Source organism: Chelon labrosus (genome assembly GCF_963514085.1).
Source record: "Chelon labrosus genome assembly, chromosome: 3".
NCBI lineage: Eukaryota > Metazoa > Chordata > Actinopteri > Mugiliformes > Mugilidae > Chelon > Chelon labrosus.
Genome location: NC_140339.1, coordinates 31,953,595 through 31,976,811, shown reverse-complemented (window position 1 = coordinate 31,976,811; position 23,217 = coordinate 31,953,595). Strand labels below are relative to the sequence as shown.

Here is a 23,217-nt window from a genome sequence, read left to right as displayed (position 1 = left end):
TGACCTTCTTCCATTGCTCCAGAGTCCTATCTTTATGCTCCCTAGCAAATGTAAGCCTTTATTTCTGGTTAGCCTCACTGATTAGTGGTTTTCTTAAGGCTACACAGCTGTTCAGTCCCAATCCCTTGAGTTCCCTTTGCATTGTACGCGTGGAAATGCTCTTACTTTCACTATTTAACATAGTCCTGAGTTCTACTGTTGTTTTTCTTCGATTTGATTTCACCAAACATTTAAGTGATCGTCGATCATGATCAATCAGGATTTTTTTTTCATCCTGATAGTGGGGACCGATGGTTCCCCACTATCCTTCCAGTTTTTAATAATGCGTTGGACAGTTCTTAACCCAATTTTAGTAGTTTCTGCAACCTCCTTAGATGTTTTCTTTGCTTGATGCATGCCAGTGATTTGACCCTTCTCAAACAGACTAATATCTTTTCCACGACCACGGGATGTGTCTTTCGACATGGTTGTTTAAGAAATGAGAAGCTACTCATTGCATCAGTTGGGGTTAAATAACTTGTTGCCAGCTGAAAGATAATCACCCATGCAGTAATTATCCAATAGGAGGCTCCTACCTATTTACTTTGTTAAATCCAGGTGGTGACTTTTTTTTTGGCCAGGCAGTGTATTATGGTATGCTGTATATTGCAATATACTGCATAATGAGCTGTTCTTCATATGGAGTCTGTATAAATTAGTTACTATTAGATAGATAGATGAAGAGAAGGTAGAATTGGAATTATTTTCAGTTTAACCAACTTCTTTGGCAAATTCATGACGTGTTCAACAGCAACATGCTTATACAGTCCTTATTTTATTATTTTTTGTTTTGCTTTAAAGTTTGTTTCTCTCTGTCTCTATTTGCCTTTCACTTCACAGCTTTTGCTTACAGCTTTGAAACATTGTGCTCTTCATCATCTCATTGTTATGGGGAGCAGGATTGCTCCTCTCCTGCACCTCTTATTTCTGTTTTGGAGCTGACTTCAGTTGGAATGAATAATATCACATTCAGACAATAGGCAGAAGGTGAACTGAACTCTGCTCTTTACTCCTACACAGCTATGCTTTTAAAATACTCAAACTTCAGTCATCATCGCCACCGTGATAGGCATTCACTTGTCACGGCAGCCATGCACATTTGTAAATTCGAAACAGTGAGCTTAATTCAAAACTTACTACTCCATTTGCTATTTGCTCTTATTTTACCTGCTGCTGGTTGAGCCTTCAAAGACTTTTCCAGTATTCTACTATGGAACATCCTGCATATCGTAGTGCGCATTAACATAATTAACATTTTCCAAATCATTAAATGTGTCTTTTTTTTCACATCAACCTTTTAGACCCTGATATCTGGAGCAGTGGTGGAGCAGTTAGACTTCCTCCGTGTCAATGAGGCTGAGTAAGGGCTTCTCCTTATCTCTGTGCAAGCTTTGTCAGCTGTCATTGCTTTTCTCCAGTCATTAAAGCATACAAAACATTTAATTCACAGTTTGTTACATTCACATTTCAGCATCAACACATTAATAGTGCTTAAAATAACAAAAAATAAATTGAAAGCTGCATATTGGTTCAACTGTCTACTTGAAAATAATACACCAAATGCATCTTGTCTATTTCTATCTCTGGGAAAACTGATCATGAGAGCCAGCTCCTTCCTGGGCTGTCCTCTGGACTCAGTGGAGCAGGTGGGGAGAGGAGGATGTTGGTCAAACTGTCAAACATCAGGAACAACCCCTCTCACCCCCTATATGAGACAGTTGGGACTTTAGGTAGCTCCTTCAGCCAAAGATTGCTGCACCCACAGTGCAAGAAGGAGTGCTTCCAGAGGTCTGTGTGTCCCCTCAGCAGTCAGACTCTTTAACATCAACATTTCTTAGCACTGCTGCTGACCTTCTTTCTTGGACATACAAGAGCATAATACGTATACCAGCTCATCCCTGTCATTACCTCATGTCTTTTTCGTGCAATACTTGGTGCAACTCCTATTGGACTACCTTGTTCAATTTTTTTTGGTATTTTTATTTATTTATTTATGTTTTTGTATCTTGCACTGTTGTCCCCTGCCGCTGTAACACCCTAATTTCCCCTCTGGGATAAATAAAATCCTATCATATCTTATCTCTGTTTGTGCACAGGATTCCTGAGTTTAAGAGCTTTGAAGAGCTGGAGCTGCCTAAGCACTCAAAGGTGAAGAGACAGACAAGCACGCCCAATGCCTCAGACCTGGAGCAGCAGCCAGAAATCAGTGTGGAGGATTGGCAGGATAAACCCACCAACGAGATCATCCAGAAGTTCCATGTGAGTTGATTTAAATGAGAAGGGAACACAAATGTCATATTTTTCAAATATAAGAGAACATACTCTTAACAGATTCAATATATGTGAATGAATCAGAAGAACAAAAACTAATTCACATATTTTATTCAAAGCATAACTGTGGTATTTTGTTAGTGTTATTCAAAATTCCACTTCAAATGGTAATGAAAGCCTATACAGGCAAAAAGTATCCCCGATAAAAGAGACATAGGTTAGAGCCTAAAGCCTTCCGTAGCCTAGCACCTTCCTTTATAAGAAATTGCCTTTCATTTTATGTCCCCACAAGAACTCACCAAGTTCACCAAGGCCGCCGCCTTGTATTTATTTAGATCTTAGAACAGCGAACCCTCTTGAGGTTTTTCCTTCTATTATTATAATTTTTATGGAGTTTTTTTGTTATCTTTATGGTTTTTATTAAGTGTGTAGTGTTTGTGTAAGAGACCAGGCTCATCTTTTTATTCATCTAACGCTGTGTTTTTGTTATTGCACAGGACTGCGACTGCTTGGCCAGTCAGGCGCAGCTTGCCAGCATCCTCCTTAAAAGAGAAGGATCAGACTTCCTGGTCAAAGATGGTAAGCACAAGCACATACTGAGTGAACAACTACAAGAAAAACTCACCAGTTGTTAGTTAGTGGCAGTAAGCAGTTGGTGGCAATGAACGGAGGGGGTCGTGTATACATATGTCTTTATGAATTGTTTTAAATGTGTGAACTCAAACTTATTGTGTTTCCAGAGAACCTGATGGATGAACTGGAGAGAATTTACAGAAGGGCTGGCAGCAGAAAGCTTTGGTCTGATATTCTCTCACACACATACACAACTACATACAGTTCATACATTGTTTTACTGCAGATTACTCTATCAATTGTTTTGTTTTTTTATATCCTTTTGTACTGGACTGTAAATGTCTCCAGATTAAGAAATTCTAATGACACATTTAGGGGGTAATCTAATTCAGTATATTGTACTTGTCAGAAATTCTGCTTTTGTGTGCATTGAAAAGGTTTAAAATAGTTTGAGTTGATGACTTTGAGATGCTTTTTTTTTTATGATTCTTCAAGGGGTCCCCTTAACTAAAAGCCTTGTCACCCACTCTGTTGTGTCCCCGTTTGTCTCACATGTTGACACTTTAAAGTAACTGTTATTTAATCTGGGTGTACTGTAGGCTGGCAGTGCGTCACGCTGCTGCCATTATCAAGAAGTTCGCCAGCTCTATAGCCCCTCACATCACCACAATTCTGGTGCATGGGAAACAGGTAATTTTCAGGCAGAGATGGAGTGAAGGCCCTGCATGTGTAGGCCCAGTTTAGCTGGCTAGCTAGCTGGCTTGAGAGCTGTGTGAGGTCACTCAAACCTACTTTGAGTTTTGTCACAACAAGGGTCTCCACCAGACTGTTAAAATGGTTTTAAAAAATTAATGTAACATAAAATATTTACCATTTAAATTCAAGGTTTCAAAAAGTTTTTAATTATCTTAGAAAATAAAAAAATAAATAAAATGCATAATGTATATAATGCATTAAGATCAGCTCTTGATCAGAGCACTTGCATACAAGTTAAAAGTATGCAAACCATTCATTCTCGTTTCTGTTTAAAACCAATTCTAATCATACATTTTGTGATGACGAAAGCAATAGAAAGCAAGAGTTACCTTCTCACAGTGATATTTAACTGGCCTGTATAGTTAAAATTGGTTTCACAAAGTATCATATATAGTATTGGCCTGTATCTTAGCATTTTTTAAAAATGTGAAATAGCTGTACCCATTTCTGAAAAATTACCATACTGACTAACTCTCATACAGTCATGAGATTGGCCAAGCCAGCTAGGCCAAGCTAGCAGGCACCTTGACTCGAGATGTGTACGAGGGCTGGCAGTCAGCTTTCTCTCTCTATTAACCATCACAGAGGCTGGAGCCTCGTACCTGCTGTTTTTTTAGTATCATTTAGCATCCTGTGCTGCTCTAAGGCTGGCTGTATACTGCAAATGAAATAGAAGATGAATGTAATCCTAGGTCTATTTTGTCAAGGGCGGCCATGCTGGATGATGGTCTTCATTTGCTGGGGGAGCAGACCCCACTCACAGATTCATCCTGAAATATCCTGACAGAATAATATTATAAGGAAGAATACACTTGGCTTTAGCACATTAAGAAGACGCTTTGACTGCTGTTAGCGCCACTAACATGTAGTTTGTCAACAGGCGGCTGTGGCTCAGTAGGTAGAGCAGGTTGTCCACGAACCAGTTCGTGGTTCAATTCCCGGAATGTGCCACATGCCATAGTGTCCTTGAGCAAGATACTGAACCCCCAGTTGCTCCCAGTGCGTGAATGTGTAGCGAATGGGTAGATGCGTCTGTGACTGTAAAAGCGTTTTGAGTACCAAGGCCGTTTACCATTACCAAGGCCATAAAGTATGAATGCACTGAGTAATATGGTATTTCACTTTCAAGTGAAGTGAAAAACACAGTCAAAAAGTTATTGCACTTTGGTTTTGTAAGTGTCTGAAACATTGTTAACATTTCTGGTTTCAAGCTTTGATCCAAGCTGCTAACATTCAGTTTTGTTTGTGGTCTACTGCTGGCCTGAGCCATAAAGGATTGAGCAGGCGGTTGTCACAACTTGTGTTCCACTGTGTAGCAGTCGATGTCTTCTGTGTCCATAGTTTGATGTGAGTTTGTGTCAGGGTGACCAACATGACAACTTTTATTGTATGCTGTTCCATCAATTAGCATAGAGACATTTGTATATCCAAAAAAGGTTAAAAAAAAAAAAAAAAGGCAACTGGACTTGTAGCGGTGTGAATACCTATTCACACCTTGACACTGGAGCCTCTGACGGACAAGAGTCATTAGAGTACCATTCATAAGGAAGAGGAGGGGGACAAAAAACAGTCCCCCCTCAACAACAGGTAAGTACCCAATCATTAATGTAAATTAGCTGCACCGGTTTCTGGTTATTAACATAACAAGCAAGTTTCAGGAGGAGTTCCTATTTAAACCTCAGACTTCCCACCAGTCGGATGAGTGGTGAAACGTCTTCTCAAAAAACTCTACAAGTCCAGTTGCCTTTTTTGAACCTTTGTTCGATATACCATGACCTGGATGACTGAGAACCTTCACAGACATAGAGACATTTGCTGTAAAGAAAAAAAAAAGCAGTGGCTGTTTTTGAACTTGCTGGGAAATAGCACCAATGCTCAGTTCATTTTACTTTCTCACAGAGGCCAGGAAGTGAGGCTTGAAATAGATTCCCTAACAAAGCATCGGTGGATTGACACCTCACACATCATAACTTCTAAACATTAAAGCTTTATTGCCTTTTAATTTACTGTGCTAGAGATGTGCCTTTGTATTTCCATAGGCTGTAACACTGAAGAACACCCGCACACACATGCACACGAACCAAACTCCTCATTTTAGTCATAACCTCATTAATGAGATTATTTGTTCACTGCCTTTCTAAGGATGGCTTCAACTCCATATGTGTGTTTATAGCAACCCTGGCTGTGGGCTACTACGTGAAGATAACCACAGTTTCTATGTGCTGGTTGTTTTTTCTCATAGGAATCCTGCAAGCTAGAGGATGCAGTTTTAAGGCTGCACTGAATCATGTGCACAATGAATTCAGAAATTAGTGAACATTAAAATATTTTAGGTGAAGCCAACGTTTACTTTGACTGCAACCAAGTAAACTGATAGTCATAAATTAGAACTGAGAATAACACATTTTGCTGTTTCTGTATTTGAAAAAAGTTTTTCTCTTGCAACTGGGGATAGAATCTTGACTTTTTCTTAAATCACATTTGTCACATTTTATGTATTGTTAATAATATTTAATTAAATATTGGGAAATTACAATGGTTATAAATATATATTCTACATTTTATTAATGCTATTAGTGCCACACTTAGACTAAATAATACATGTTGTACTGAATCCATGTTAAAGTTGAGGAATTGGCTCCTCAGCCTTGTATTATGAATGAAATGCAGTTTGTCAGAGTCCTAGCTGTTCAATGTTAATTGTCTTGATGTCAAGAATGTTCTTGTGTCTTTTCACCCACTAGGTCTGTTGTCCGTCTTGCTGCCAGTCTCTTAACTAAGCTAGTGGACAGCCTTGCCCCCAGTATTACTAGTGTTTTAGTGCATGGCAAGCAGGTAAGTGGACACACAGACAAAAGGGCCCGAGTAGTGACTGCCCTTTTTGTAAAGTTATTATGTTTGAGAAAAATGTTGGTGGCATGTTGGGATAATGATTTTAATGTTCACTGATTTAAAAATAAATAAATAAATAAAACTGGGTAAAATGCGATCCTCATGCGGTTGTCCTATGGGAATTACTTGGACCAGCTGCATGCTCATCTTTCTTAATACTACTCACCCCCACTGCGCATGTTCTAAGCTATAGCAAGGCTGCCACTGTGACTATACAATCCTAATATGCACACTGTCCACGTGTCTAGACACACTCCATGTGATATATTCTGAACCATGAATTTGTCTGGTGCCACTCCCTCCTCCTGCGCTGGATGAGTTTGGGCGCATCATTACTGTCAAGTGTTATTCGCAGATTAGCGCCCTTTTGGGAGTGTCAGTTATTTTGCCTAATTTTTTACCCTTCTGAACAGTTTCAGGCCTTTCATTATGCAGAAGTAGCTTAAGGTGTAAATCTGCATATAGATTGCCTACTGCAGGGAATGCTCCTCTCGACATGATTGGAAAAGCTGATTTAAAATTTAAGATGGCTGTGTTCTGCTGCTCACAATAACCACCATTTGAGTCAATACTGACTCTAGTTTTGATTATATTTATTGAAATTTAACAGTGCAACTCCCTTGAATTCAAAGTTTGTTGTTCCCAAACTACATTTCCTGCACCAGGCTTTGCTCAGTTTTCTAAGTTCAGGGTTTCATCAACTATGGATAAAAGTGTGTCCTCTCATCTGTAAGCTTGCTGAGGTGTAATTTTCATGAGATGGCTTCAGAAACAAATACAAAAGTGCAATCTTGAAATATGAATTTTTTTTCCCCTACTCACTTTTATGTGACCCTAGGAGAGGAGGCCAATTTTAGAGAGATGGAACAAAGATATTTGGAAGGATTTTGCCTTAGAGGACGTAGTGTGCACATGCCAATCCATGCATGTACACACTCTTGCACAGACAATTTTTAATGGTATGTGTGTATGATTTTTTTCTTTTCCTGCGTGTGTGTTGCCTGTGATTGCCAGGTGACCCTTGGCCTATTTGGACATGAAGAGGAGGTGATCTCTAACCCACTGTCGCCAGGGGTGATTCAGGGCATCATCTACAGCAAGTGCTCCCCTTACGGTGGAGAGCGGGAGGCTGTTCTGCAGCAAGAGCTGGTCATCCACATCGGATGGATCATCTCCAACAACCCTGAGCTGTTCAGTGGCATGCTCAAGATCAGAGTCGGGTAGGACAAATCATGTTCAAGATGGTTAGAGTGTTTCCTTGACAACTGCATTTAGTCAAGCGAGGGTTTGACTAAGTCTATGTGTAACATGGAACCCCTGAATTCCCTGCACATGATGGGCAAATTAGTATATAAGACAATAAGAAGTCAGTCAAGCTTAGCATGTTGACCAATCAAATATCATTAAATAAAGGTAGGAAAATTTGCAACAGGTATGTTTTATAGGTCTTCTTTGAATGAAATGAATCCAAACTCCACAGATATCCTCAAAGATGTGTTTGGTACAAAAGTATTAGAAAGAAGTTGAAGCACCATGCTGGAAGAATAAATTCCCACTTGCCCATTTCGAACATTCATTCTAAGGCTCTAACATCAATAGAGCTAAGAGTAAACATTTGAATGCATCAGAAGATGGTGCCGTAACTCAGAAAGTGGAAATAGCTTCTTCTGAACCACTGAATGATCATTATGAGTGCGAAAGCAGTGTGAATGACACCTTGTGAAGATGATGAAACTTATGTCTACTTGTTGTTGATGAACACAGTTCATGTATGTGTCCATAGTTTTAAATGAAATCCCCCCATAAATGTACCGAAAGAGAAGCAGTCAGCTGCTGGCAACTTAGACCAGCTAACTGCAACCAAAAAATCTTTTTTTCCGACAGACTACTATCATAAAAAAGATGTCTGTATAGCTGTGAAAGCTGCAGCTGCAGCAAACCAAGAATAATGCCTACACATAGGTATGAACTGTGCAGGGTTTAATGTTTCAGCAGTCAACAGCATGTGTGCATTTTGTGGACCTCCAGATGGATTGTCCAGGCTATGAAACATGAGCTAAAGATCCGGGCAGGAGACATGCCACCCCAGGACATCTACCAACTCTCCCCCAGCGACATCAAGCAGCTCCTGCTGGACGTCCTACAGCCACAGCACACCGACAGGTGCTCTGAAACAGTCACACTACACAAGCTAAGAGTATATCACATTTCTGGTTATTATGAAGAAACAGAAAGAAGACATTTTTCCTGATACTGCCTTTTATAATTTAAACATGGCAGCTATGTGATGTCTACTTATCAGACAGGGTACCTCTTTGGAATCCAAATTAACTGTATGTCTACAAATGCAAAGTGAATTGGGATCTTTTTCCACGCATTTAAAAATTTTGGTTAACTGTGACATTTAAACCAAAGTGGCCGGCTGTGGCTCAGTAGGTAGAGCGGGTTGTCCACGAACCAGAGGGTTAGCAGTTCGATCCCCGGAATGTGCCACATGCCGAAGTGTCCTTGAGCAAGACACTGAACCCCCAGTTGCTCCCAGTGCGTGGCACTAGTGTGTGAATGTGTGTGTGCTTGTGTGAGCGAATGGGTAGATGTGTCTGTGACTGTAAAGCGCTTTGAGTACCAATAGGTAGAAAAGCGCTATATAAAAACAAGGCCATTTCCTTTCATCTTGTCTGCGTTCATATCCCATTATCAGCTGTTGCCATAACCCAATTTCCCCTTAAGAATTCAATAATTAAGTTTTATCTTATCTCATCTAGTGTAATACACACGGACTCAAAGACAGTTTCCTCTAGCACTACGGCTGTCATTGTTGTATTTTGCCTACTACCAAGATTCAGTTCAGCAGCTTCTCTCCCATCTGCCTCAGGTCTTGGCTGAACAGGCGTCAGATTGATGGTTCTCTGAACAGGACCCCTCTGGGCTTTTATGATCGCGTGTGGCAGATCTTGGAGAGGACTCCCAATGGTATTGTGGTGGCTGAGACTCACCTCCCACAGGTACTCACCTCCCCTGACACTGCAGCAGGAGAAATGCGTGGCAAAGTTTTTTACGCCTCGTGGGATAGCTTTCTCTGCCTCATAAAAACAGATTACTATATTTTACTCTTTTAAATATTACAATGAAGAGTAGTACACCCATTTAATGGTTAGTTCAAGTACTGGTGCAACTATCCTCAAACATGGATCAGCAACAACATATCTGTCCCAACAATGTGTGTTTCCATGCCTTGTCTTTTTGGGTAGTATAACATTTTTCATGTAATCTGCAACATAATGACTTGTCAAAATAATAAAATCAATGATAGCTGAATTCCATTTAGCTGCTTCAGTTTCAGGGTCCTTGTATTGTGCATGCTGGCTGTCATGGTAATTATGGAGTGTTGTGTGTACAATTTTGGGGAAAAAAATGAATTTAATCTATTTTGGGATAAAGCTGTAAGACAGCAAAATGTGGAAAAAGCCCTGTGAATACTTTCCAGAAACACTGTATATCCATCAGTCTGTTGATTTTAATTCAAGCAAGCTGTGAAAAAAAGTTCACTGAAATAAAAATTGTCTGAAACCGAAAACCGAAAATGGAGAAACCAAGGCCGAAAACCGAAACACAGAAAGAAATTATTATGACAATTATTAGTACCATTGCATTTATGGCTTTGACTGTGTACTACCCTCACTAAAATCAGGCATTGAAATTGCATATATTAATAGTAATGTTTCAAAGAATTAATCAATTACGAAATTATGAAAATATTTATTTAGCTCATTCCAACAAAGCACAATATAAAACAAGATACAATTCAAAATAAAATGTGCAGCTGGAAATCAGCATCGATCCACTGTGCGGTTAGACTGAGCATATTTGTTTTTATTTTTATTAGGAAAAATTGGTGCACTGCACCTTTAGAAAAATAGCAACGTCCCTTTAAGAAAGATGGTAGTCTTAATTTAAAATGTGCATGGCTGTGGATGTGTGTCGCTGAATGTGTATGTTGCAATAAAAAGTTAAAAAACACAGTACTATGATGGATACAACAGTGGGACCATATATTTATGTATATATTTTCTCTGCAGCAACCTACACTGTCTGACATGACCATGTATGAGATGAACTTCTCCCTGCTGGTGGAGGACACACTGAAGAACGTAGTCCTGCCAGAGTACAGACAAATCATAGTGGAGGTAACTGGGCCCACAGCCCAACACCACCAGGGTGAACCAAACAGCCTCAAAATAAGTGAGGCTAACTTAACACAAATTGAATGGATTTTTACACTACAGGAGTGGTTATCCATGTGGTTCAAATGTATTGTTTTTAAAGTTCCAGTTTTCCATCTGTTAATATGTTTTTCTCATCTTGTCTCCGCTATATGAATAGTTGCTGATGGTGGTGTCCATATTGCTGGAGAGAAACCCAGAGCTGGAGTTCAGTGACAAGGTGGATCTGGACGGGCTTGTGAAGGAAGCCTTTAAAGATTTCCAGAGAGATCACAGCAGGTCTGAAGGAATGGAAAAACAGGTAGAGTCTCTTCCTCTCAGGCTGTATATAGTTTCCCATTTTCCCCGTTAAATATGACCAGAGAGCTGTACACAAAATATCACCCTCCTACACTAATATAAAACTTTTGTTGGAGCTACTCACTGGTCATTTAAATGAAGGGTTTGCTTAATTAAATTGCACTTAGTAGGCCAGAACTGCCATTATCTAATTCATTAGAGCATTATTAGATTTGTAAAGTTTAATCTTGTTAGCATTATCTCTCATGCCATCTCATTCTCTTTTTCTTAATTGCCGACACAAGATATTTCCTCATCTGTGCCCTTCCTGTGTTTGTCTCAGGATATGGAGGCATTCTACAACACACCACCAGTGGGAAAGAGAGGCACCTCCAGCTACCTGACCAAGGCTGTGATGATCCAATTGCTGCAGGGGGACATCAAGCCCTGTAAGGATGACCCATGCTCTGTTAGTTAGAGTTACAGCATTCTGGCCCCAAACACAACCAGCTGCAGTGTAATCATCAGTCGGTCTTAGATGCCATACATCCACTTTTCATAAAAACTAAGAAAATAAAAACTACTTAGAGGATCTCTCCAAAGCTAGTATGCTAAGCTATCGGGCTGCATTTGATATATAGACATCAAATATTTTTAGTAAGAAAGAATTTTTTTTGTGACTGCTTCTAAATCTGTTTTCAGTCTTCTGTGTTTGTGCTATTAGGCTTTAAAGCCTACCAACACAATGTTACACTGTGACAAGGTCACATTGTATCATTGTGTTGTATTGAGATGTGGTTCCTCACACTGAATTTGTGCATTTGGCTCCCTGGGGCCGCAGCCATGTGCAACTCATCATCACCTGAAACAGAAAGCAGTTCTGCATTCATTTCATATATGATTGATAATATATTATTCATCAAAATACAGCTTGTGTTTGTAAACCTCCATCAAAATTTGTGAGGCATTGGGGAAGATGAGAACCACTGCACATAATTTAAAATTTGTTTTCATGTGTGTTATATAGTATGATGTCTTATTTTGTGTCAGAGCTAGGTGTTTATTGTACTGTATTGAGTTTATTTTAGAGGAACACTGTGTTCTGTTGCCCTTAAGCATGCAGAGGCTGCCACATGACAATGCGAACTGTTTGCCGTGACTATTGTGAGCATGTTTCTGAAAGTTACAGGCTACAAAACTGAGCTTTTGAAGTCTCTGTTTTGCACAACTAGGCTCAGCATGACAATGAATACCGCTCAGCTAAAGTGACTGAGCACCCTTTAGTCATTGCTGTTTTGTAGGCAACACAGAAGACTCCTGCCACCCTTGCCAGTCAGAAATGATGAAAAACTCCCTCTCTGAATATTATTACTGTGATGAATACACCTTGTCACTGTATGTTGGAGTGTGTGTGGGTTGTTTGCCCTTGTCAGTATTTTTAACTCAAAACGGTAATTTCAAAGAATAAAGTTATTGTAGAAACTCTGCATTTCCTCTGTGTCACTTCCTGTTCTAAACTGTATTTGTGAATGAATAAATGTAAACCTCCACCTCTTTTATTCTTCAGTTGCATGACTATGAAATATAATTTCAAGACATATAATTTCTTCACATAAGCAAAAATCTCTTGTTCCTCGGATTAAACTGCAACAGCATGAACACGACACTCTTAAAAGACACTGCGTTTCTTGTTCACATTCCATTCATTCGCATCTTTCAACGAGACGTGCAGTGACCTGTCAATCAACTGGTGTGGCACTGGCACCTGAGGTGTCCAGTCAGGTTCCAGAGGTGGTCAGCGCATCACCCGCCCTAGTCTGCCTTTGATTGTCTCATGAGTCCTCGTTAACCAGTGTAATGAGAGCTAACGTTTGCCTCGTCAGAATCACTTATGGTGCTAATCACTTATATTTTCTCAGGCAGTGGGGGTCGATGCGACATGTTGTCCTCTTCACTCTCTATGTCTGTCTGGTGTGTTTTCACTAGCAGTGGAAAAAAGACTCGGGATCCAGCTTATAACCGGCCATCAAAGACAACTCATGGACGAATCATATTTAACCGGCTCAGTTGAGTCTTTCCACATTTGATTGATAATCAGTAAACAGCACCACTGAAATATGTTCATCGGCTGATATCTCACTCGGCAGAGAAACAAAATCGCTTACGAAGAAGATACTGAAAAAGATCATTTTTGCATGTGTTCACTCAGTTGTGTAGTGACACTATAAAATTCTACTAGTTAACGTCTACCGCCTCACTAGTAGTACTAGTAGCGCACAGTTGTCAACTAGTGCACAGTTTTGCTTCACTAGTAAGACGTAGTTGTCCTACTAGTATGCCAAAGTTGTCCTACTAGTTCGCAGAAATGTCTTACATGTTACAGAAATGTCTTACTAGTTGAATGAAGTCGCGCACCAGTAGTGTGCAATTGCATACTAGTAGCACGCTAGGTGCGCACTAGTAGTGTATTGTGTCATACTAGTACAGCCAAACTCCTTACATGTTAGGTCCGGAGGCTCACTAGTAAGACAAACTTTGTTCTACTAGTTACACTAGTATATCTGTCACTAGTAACACTAGTAAGCATTTTTGATGTTACTAGTACTACTAGTAAGGTGCAAAAGTCCCCCACTAGTGCTATTAGTGGATATTTTGCCATTTACTAGTGCTACTAGTACACATCTTGGCCCTTACTAGTGCTACTAGTAAGATCATGAATGTCTCACTAGTGCTACTAGTAGACATTTTGCCTGTTACTAGTAGTGCTTGTAGACATTCTGGCCCACACTAGTAGTACTAGTAAGGTCACAAATGCCGTACTAGTACTACTAGTGGACAGTTCGGTACATACTAGAAGTACTAGTAACATCATAATAGTCTCACTAGTGTTACTAGTGGACATTCTAGCCATTACTTGTGTACATGTAAGTTGCAAGATGTAGCCACTAGTAGTACTAGTGGACTGCATGCAAATGAAGAAGGTGGGACATGGATTTTGATTGGTGAATGTTCAAACTGTGTGCTTGAGGCCTTAAAGGGGCAGCTCTGAATACCAGAGTGTTTAGCAGCAGTCATTTTGGATGATGTGTCAACTTGTTTTGTATTATTATAAAATGAAAATAAACTCAATGCATTTCTAATATTAAAATGGTTATTAATTAGGTCATTTATTTTTCTTTTGTATTTTTTGTTTATTCATGTTTATTACATATTTACTACTTACAAATCAATATCAATTTTATCTTCATTTGTAGGAATCCAAATATTCTAAGCTAATCTAGAGACAGATAGATAGATATTTAGTGGCTAAGATATGCCCAGAATTATTATTTTAATAGCTTTTGTCATTACTTTGGTCCCTCTAGTAGACCAAAGTATATCCGTGATATCAACCTTGATATCACGGATATCAAGGTTGATATCACGGATATCACATTCTGGCCCACACTAGTAGTACTAGTAAGGTCACAAATGCCGTACTAGTACTACTAGTGGACAGTTCGGTACATACTAGAAGTACTAGTAACAGAGCTGCTCAGTGATATCACGGATATCAGTGATATCAAGGATATCAGTGATATCACGGATGATCAAGGTTGATCAAGGTTGATATCCGTGATATCAGTGATATCAAGGTTGATATCCGTGATATCAGATAAGATTCTTTTAATAATACAGTTCAAAATGCACGTGTGGACCAGGTTTAACGAATGCATTGAGTAACACGGCAGTAGTAGCATTCGCTTTGAGGATGTGGGTAGTATTTTCACACTAATCGGCTCGTTTTCTACCCCGGGATGACGACGGATCAAGGTTGAACGACCACAGTTGTCGTTTTTCATGCACCCAAATTACGACCCAGTGTTACGTTTGGGGGTGACTAGCCGCGCTAGTGCCCTCTAGCGGCATCGTAATAAGCAGGCTAAAAGCTGTTTTAATTCCCGCTCTATAGCTGTTAATACGTCACTTTATTAAGTTTTAATATTTTTTCATGCTAGAAAGTAACGGTGTAGATCCCCAATATGTGATCAGTTTATCCAAATAACGCCTGGTTGGAAGTTTGCTCCGATGTTTTCGGAGAAGTGAAGCACCATCTGTGGAACCGGGAGCAGCGAGTCATCTCAGAGACGAGCGGCCGGCCTCCTGAGCTGATCGGCCGGTCAACCTCCGTCGTCATCCCGGGGTAGAAAACGAGCCGATTAGTGTGAAAATACTACCCACACCCTCAAAGTGAATGCTACTAATGCCGGTGTTACTCAATGCATTCGTTAAACCTGGTCCACACGTGCATTTTGAACTGTATTATTAAAAGAATCTTATGAGGTCGGCAGAAAGCGTAGTGACGTAGATGGACTCATTCGATTCCTGTCTATAGCTGTCCGCCGTGGATTGGCTGCGTTCAGTTTCTGCCGCTCAACCAAGCTACAGCAAAGCTTCATAATATTTTCAAATAAACGACTAAAATGCAGTGTTGTGTGTCATTTCTTAACTTAAAGCAACTATAATCACTGCCATTACAAGTTCGGCTGTAGTAAATATTTCATGTGTTCAGCAGATAAACCAATTCAAACCCTGCCTACTGAAGCGGGAGAACCAAACTGCATTGCTGTTTGGCGTAAATCTATATTGCGCGGTTCTAAACACATCCTAAATAAACTCTCTTTACTTTTTCTTAACATATATCGACTTAAAGTAATGTCATCGCTAGTTCGGCAATACTAGATATTCGATGTAATCAGTATATATATCTTTTTACAACCCTATTTTAACATATATGTTTGAAAATGAAAAAACTACAAATATCACGTGACTTGGTATCAAGCTACATGTCGCAGCTCAAGGGATTTGTAGTTTCTACCACGATTAGTGATTTTCTCGAATAGGAGGATATAAATAATAAAATGAATACACATTTCTGTGACCAGAATTTAAGCATATAATTGTCAAGTGGGTGAAAAGATACCATTTTGGACAGCGCTCCCACTTTCTGTCTATATCCACCAGGTATAGTCACACAGGCACAAAAGGCAGAGTTCATAAGCTTTCTACAGCACTTCGTCCCATGTCTATAGCCCCTTTTGATGCAGAATTACAAGCCTTCAAAAATTCTCAGAAGTCAGGGTTCAAAGGTCAATAGTTCAAAGAAGGAGTCAGTTACAACCCCTAAACTAACATATGTTATTCCCCACGTTGAGACCTTTCCAACAATATCTTTATTATACTCCTACAACAAAGTATGGATTTTCACATTTCATGAACACAGCTGTGCACAGGCTTAGATTCAGAGAGCCTTTTGAGGACTTAGCCCATGATATAAGTATTTTTTTTAAACAATGAGAAAAAATCATGTAATCATATCTGACAGATTTACAACTGAATTAGTAATTTATGTTGTATCTGCTCATTTGTTTTTGCCAATTAATTCCACCAGACATCTTGAACCTGTGTGTAAACTAACATCACAACAGTTATTTGTCAAGGGACTTTGAGTAAATCAGTTACACATACCGTTGTTATGATGTCCAATAGGTCATTTCTGACATCTGTGTGTTTCAATGAAAAAACAGCATCTCAACAAAACACTAATGAGGATATGTGACAGGGGGCATTCCTTGATTTCAGAATATTGTAACTTCTATCCTCACCTATAGTGAAACTACAGATTCACGGCTTATGCCTTTAACAATAAATGTTAATCAAAACTAAATCAATTCTGAGTAATTAACAAGCAATATAAGCACAAAAATTCAGCTGATGGGTAAGAATGTACTTCTCGATAACATGGGCTTGTCTTTTATGCTGGCTAAGCTACTGTAATGGGTGTGATTGGATGAAGTTGTCTGTTAACCCCTCACCCTTTTTTAGTGAAAACAAACCTATTCAGGCTGCTAATTTATAAACTGTAAACAATCATGAAACTGAATTGAATGGAAATGAACAGACAGAGACAGGTGGCAGGTATTTAATTTTAAAACATTACCAGACATTAACATTTATCATTCACGTAGCCAGGGTGGTTAGCACTGATGCCTCACAGCGAGAAGGTCACCGGTTCGAATCCATGGGCCGACTGGGCCTTTCTGTGTGGAGTTTGCATGTCCTCCCTGTGTCTGCGTGGGTTCTCTCCGGGTACTCCCGCTTCTTCCCTCCGTCCAGAGACATGCTGGTTAGGTTCAGTGGTGATTCTAATTGGCCATAGGTGTGCACGTGAGTGTGAATGGTTGTCTATCTCTCTGTGTTAGCCCTGCGATAGACTGGTGACCTGTCCAGGGTGTACCCCGCCTCTTGCCCGATGACAGCTGGGATAGGCTCCAGCAGACCCCGCGACCTTTAACAGGAATAAGCGGGTATAGAAGATGAATGAATGAATGAATTCATGTAGCCTGTCTCCTCAAAGATCAAGCAAAACAGATCATAAAGCAAATATATCAAAGAATATATAATAACTGTCAGTCTCCATAACTGGCATACAACACAGCAACAATAACAAAATCACTATGACACAGTAACAGTCTATTTCAGGATGTTACCTTTGAATGTTGTCTTTTGGCTCCCAGGAGTTTTTCCACTTTGTCCAACTGCAAGACAGATAGATAGACAGCATTAAGTATTACTGTTAAATTGCTTTAAGATTATTGGAAAATGTACAATTTCCAACGACACATTCCTCAGGTATGCAGACATTTTGTAATCAGAATACCTGGCTAAATGATCCACATTCTGTATATGTATGCAACAGCCTATATCTGAAGATGACTCGATAAATTAGTGTAGCCAAGTTAGATATAAAGGTGCATTATGTAACACAGTATGCATGTAGTACACAATCTAGTATGTACATTGTGTACTACTTCACACTTTTAAATGATCCAATGATCACTCTGACCTGTCATGAGGGCCTCAGGTTCTCAGGGACCATGCCTGATTTCAGACATAGGGCAGTTATAAATTAATATATTACTTAACTACTTCAACAAACGCTTTCTCTTCAGAACAATAGATACTGTGATTGGTAAATTAAATATGTAAAGTATGATAATAGCATTTGAAAATCTGCTTACAGACGCTATGGACACCTGTCTTATCTGTCTGTCCTTTTCACTTTTTAAACAACTTTATTTAGCTTTAGCAACATGGTTACAAACATGATATTCACCTGTGCATGTCCTGACGTCTTCTAAAAGTCATATTTACATAACTGTTATCATGCTAGCTAGCTAGCTTACGTTTAAAAAAAAATAACTTTTGGCTAGTTGTTTTAATTTAACGTTAGCTGTTATAACGTTAATTATCCCCCGTAGTAATTCTAGATAGTATACTAGAAGGCGAATCAACATTAAAACGAGCTGACAACATGTTATATTGTTCTCAAATGTTAATTAAACACATTTGCTGTAGGCTACTTACCTTAATTCGTCCAACTATCGATGTCGCTGACTAATCCCCGAAATCCGCAATACTCTCCTGTTACCGGTAGGAGCGCTAGTGCAGAGCATGTACAAACGACCAGTGCGGTCGTATAAGTTGGAGGACTTGTTGCATAGAGAGGCGAAGTCCCGCCCCTCTACTTCCGGGTTATGGGACCTATCTTTCGAAAAAATATGAACGGCAGTCTATGGAGAGATAATAATTATTTTTTGGTCCCGATCGAATTGTGGCATGAATTTCACATATGATGTGTGTGGATTTAAAAGATAATTTTTCACGTCAAGAGATAAATTATTTGACGTAAATAAGCTGAACAACATTAGGTTTTGTATGAGATCGCTTAGTGAACTACATCTCTCTAGAGATCCCTAGAGAACTATGGCTGTCTCCTTGTTGAGCTTTACCGTCTTCTTCCAGGACGAAGGCAGAAGCATCAAACGAGGTGAAAATCATTATAAATCGGGTCATGTCGAGAGCTGTAGTTACACCAAGGGAGTTTTGGTCGGTTCTGTACGCGCCAGCATGCGGGACTTGTAGTTCGTTTAATTACGTATTTTCCATAGCGTTTTACTTAACTATCTTGCGACAAACTGTGACATTCTTGACATGTAAAATCATTTTTTATTCTGAAAAACAACATATGTATAATCCAAGGCACAAGTCGATCGGGACCAGAAAATAAATTATTTTTCGCCATAGACTGCCGTTCATATTTTTTCGAAAGATAGGTCCCATAACCCGGAAGTACAGGGGGCGGGACTCCGCCTCTCTATATCGTGCTTCAAAACCAAAATAGCGTTTAAAAAGGCAACTGTGGACTCGTAGAGTTTTATTTATGTATTTTTTTATTTTATTTTTTTAAGAAGACGCTTCACAACTCATCCGAGTAGCTTCTTCAGTTCTAGGGGACTGGTGAAGTTTGAGGTTTAGGAACTTAGACTGAAACTATTGTTTGTAAACAACCATAAAACGGGTCGGTTTGAATGTTGGATTTATAAATCTACAGACTCCATTTTCGAGAATCTTAGAGTTATTTTTATTGGTTACATCATGATACTGACTACTCACAGTTTGTGTAACACTGTAAGTCGTTGTTTTGTACATAAATTAAACCAAGCAGATGTAGGAAAACACTTATCTGAATATTGTCATCACTGTCAGTTTTAATAGAATTACTGTAGCCATGTTACCTAATGATACATAAATGTTAATTTCCAATCATTTGTGCTTTGTGTGTATGTTTCAGCTGCTGTTGGCATAACTGACTAACATCTGGGGCCACAGACCAGGAAATAGACTGGACCATCAAAATATGGTTACATCTCTCCAGGTAGAGATGGTGGCAGACTAAAGAGGATGAAGAGAAAGCAGGAAATGGACAGCACCATATCTTAAACTCGTGCTGAGAGTGGGGAGAATCCAGTTTTCTCCCTACTGCCATCAGGTCAGCGTTTCCGATGCCTGAGGACAAAGACTGAAAGGCTGAAGAACAGTTTCTATCCACATGCCATCCGCCTGCTCAACTCTGAGCCTTAACCAGATTTATACCACTGCACCACTGCACTTTACTCACATAGCTGCTCAATACCGTAAATGTGTGTATATATACAAACTACCCCCTCTAAGTTTACACTTGAATTTTACCGTCTATATTTTATTCTATTTTACAGTCTATATTTTATTCTATATTTATCGGTGTACATTTACACTTATATTGTTTACCTTGTGTGTTAAGGCAGTGTTTCCCATTAATTAACGAGACTTAAAAAAAGTCTCTAAGTATGTAAAAAAAAACATAAAAAAAAATTTAAATAAATAAATGATGATGATAATAATAATAAACAGTATTTCACCATCTCTAATCACTGTCAGTCAGCCCATCCCGGTGTACTCGGTCTCTCCAGCCCGCGAGTGAGCGCACTCACACACACACACACATACACACGCACGCATAGGTTCCTGGCTGCACCTGGCGCTATCCAGTCATACATCTGAGGACAGCAGGACGGCATTTGAAGAGAATTTGAGAATTTTTTTGAGAAGAGAAACGACGAGATGCTCATTACGTCGATCGCGATCGACCGGTAGATCGCGAAGGTAGTGCGGGTAGATCGCGTGCCGCCAAATTTTTTTTTTAGATGTTAGTCTAAAACATTTATCTGTTGCACCTCCAAAACAAACAGCAAGACAAACGTTCATCTTTATTTATTTTACTTTATATTTGGAACATGCCCACAGTTCAGCGGCACACGTCCACAGCCACGCACAACTTCAACAACAACTCAAGACTACCGTCTTTCTTAAAGAGTCAGTGCTATTTTTCTAAAGGTGCAGTGGTGCACCAGTTTTTCTTGATAAAAATAAAAACAAAGATGGATAGAGCTTTTAACACTGTAGCACCAATTAATATGACTAATATATACACACATACACACACACACACATTAATGAATGAATGAAAATGGTTTGGCCCACTTTAGGGCCAGATTAGGGCCAGCTCTGGTTGAAGTGTGGCTGAGATGTGGGCCTTATGTGGCACACATGTTGTATGCCGGATGTGGGCCACATAAGGGCTGGAATTCTTTCAGGCATGTGGGCCAAGTGCAAGTGGGAGGTGTGGCCCAGAGGTGGGCCACACCAGTTTTGCTATGTGGGTACTGTATGCCTCAGCCCATGAGGATTCCCCCAACATAGTTTAAACGTGGAAAAGTGGTCCTTAAGTTAAATTTTACAATACAGTTTGTGCAAGACATTGTTCAGAAAAGTGAACCGGTGCTGGCTCTACACAGGGGCAAGAGGGGGCAGCGCCCCACAAACAAATGTCTTGCCCTCTCAAATCAAAATTTTAGAAGTTGAGAAAGCACATTTTAATATACTCACAAATTTATATTTTACAAGTTGACAAAATTATCTGCATTAGCGGAAAAATCCGCCCAAACAGGGACGCACATGACACAGTGTCAGCGTTCCTCTCATCTCTCTGTCCCTCCACTGTGTGTGTATTCACAGGCTGCGCAGCACACACACACACACTGTTGCAATATGCAAATGAGTCAAGACGTAGCCTTACAGTGTAGTGTCAGGTTTCAGCACGGCCATGGAGCAGTAAAACCATTGACTGTATATACTAGGGTAAAACTTTGAAGAAGCAGCAGCGTTATAAGCACAGAGATGAGTGCCCACGTCCACTGCATGAGAGAACCTGAAGAAAAATGACCTGTGTCTGACAGACCCCTATGTAAAGCCCCGCTCCAGGTTGCACTGTTCTGCACTGTTTTGTTTCAAATAATCACAGCGTGTTTTTTTTTACAAAGCCAGCTTACTTATTTCCTGCTCCAGCAGCTCACAAAGAGAAAGTTAATGCTGTGTAATTGTTATGACTGTGAGTCATGTATCTGTGTACCTGTGGTATCAAACTTTTCTCGTCTCAGCTTCCTGTGGGCCGGCCCGTGATTGGAGGGGGCTGGTTGAACCAACATTTAAAAGGCCTTTGTTGGAGAAGCCAGGTGCTCTCCAAATGAAGGTTATAAGGTTTCTTGGGATGTGGTTTGATGAAAAATTGACATGGAAGATTCATTTGGAAAAAATGGTTAGTAAATGTAAAAAGATTGTTAATATCCTACGCTGTCTATCAGGACAAGCATGGGTAGCAAGCAGGGCATCTTTGCAAAATATATATTGGGAATTAATGAGGTCTGTCTTTGACTGTGGTTGTATAGGATATGTAGTGGATCTTTTAAAACATCCCCAGTGTCTTCTATGCAAGTGGAAATGGGTGAGATGCCATTGAGTATCAGAAGGGTACAACTAATGTTAGCATACTGGATCAATGTAAAGGGGCAAGTTGATAGTCACCCAGCTCAAGCTATCTTAAAAGACTGCTGGGAACATAGTAAATCCAATTATAGAAGTTTTGGGTGGATTGGTGATGGCAAAGCTGAGAGTATTGGGTTACATAAATTACAGTACTGTTCAACGGTTTCAGTCCCTCCTATTCCCCCATGGTTCTTCCCTATACCAGATGTAGATTTAGACATTCACAAGGAAATCAAAAATAAATCAAAGGAAGTAGCAGTGAGGGATATTGTTCAATATTATCTGGATATACACTTTTCTGATCATACATTCATATTTACAGATGGTTCCAAAGATCCAAAGACAGGATGTGTTGGGTCAGCAGTGTATACTCCAAAGAATGGGGTAATATGTCAGGAAAGACTAACAGATCATTTGTCAGTATACACAACAGAGCTGGTTGCAATTTTGTTGGCCTTGGAATGGGTAGAGGGAAGTGATATAAACAAACCAGTGATTATATCTGATAGTTATTCAGCACTAGAAAGCATAAAATCTGGGAAATCTATAAGAAATTATATAGTTCATGAAATTAATATGGTTTTGTATAAGTTAAATGCAAAAGGTTTAAAAATCAGGTTTCTTTGGGTACCTGCACATGTTGGAGTGAAAGGGAATGAAGAGGTTGATAAACTTGCAAAACAAACACTGAAACACAATAGAATATTACAGGTTCCATATAGCAAATCTGAAGCTAAAATGTTCATTAAAACATATGCACGATCAACATGGCAGGAGTATTGGGTGGATCATGACAAAGGGAGACATTTATATAATATTCAACCAGAAGTGTATATTGGAAGGACAGAGTGTAGGAGTCGAAGAGAGGAGAGTATAATTACACGATTAAGAATAGGACACACAGGGCTCAATTCTTCATTGAAGATAATAGGAAAACATC

General features: G+C 39.6%; 1 protein-coding gene across 6 annotated transcripts in view; it reads left to right on the top strand.

The window, feature by feature from the left end:
* Nucleotides 1-12,599, top strand: part of phkb (phosphorylase kinase, beta) — a 114,429-nt gene extending 101,830 nt beyond the window's left edge. For 4 of the 6 annotated variants that reach the window (XM_084541938.1, XM_084541940.1, XM_084541936.1 and 1 more), the window contains 11 exons: nt 1,341-1,399; nt 2,136-2,298; nt 2,808-2,889; nt 3,051-3,108; nt 6,384-6,474; nt 7,546-7,751; nt 8,560-8,694; nt 9,407-9,536; nt 10,611-10,718; nt 10,915-11,055; nt 11,377-12,598. In XM_084541938.1, coding sequence (XP_084398064.1) covers nt 1,341-1,399; nt 2,136-2,298; nt 2,808-2,889; nt 3,051-3,108; nt 6,384-6,474; nt 7,546-7,751; nt 8,560-8,694; nt 9,407-9,536; nt 10,611-10,718; nt 10,915-11,055; nt 11,377-11,511 — 1,308 coding nt within the window. In that variant the 3' untranslated portion in view covers nt 11,512-12,598. Of the gene's footprint in view, nt 1-1,340; nt 1,400-2,135; nt 2,299-2,807; nt 2,890-3,050; nt 3,109-3,482; nt 3,574-6,383; nt 6,475-7,545; nt 7,752-8,559; nt 8,695-9,406; nt 9,537-10,610; nt 10,719-10,914; nt 11,056-11,376 lie in introns of all 6 variants that reach the window. The other 2 variants (XM_084541941.1, XM_084541939.1) reach the window with 2 other exon arrangements.
* Nucleotides 12,600-23,217: the final 10,618 nt, after the last annotated feature.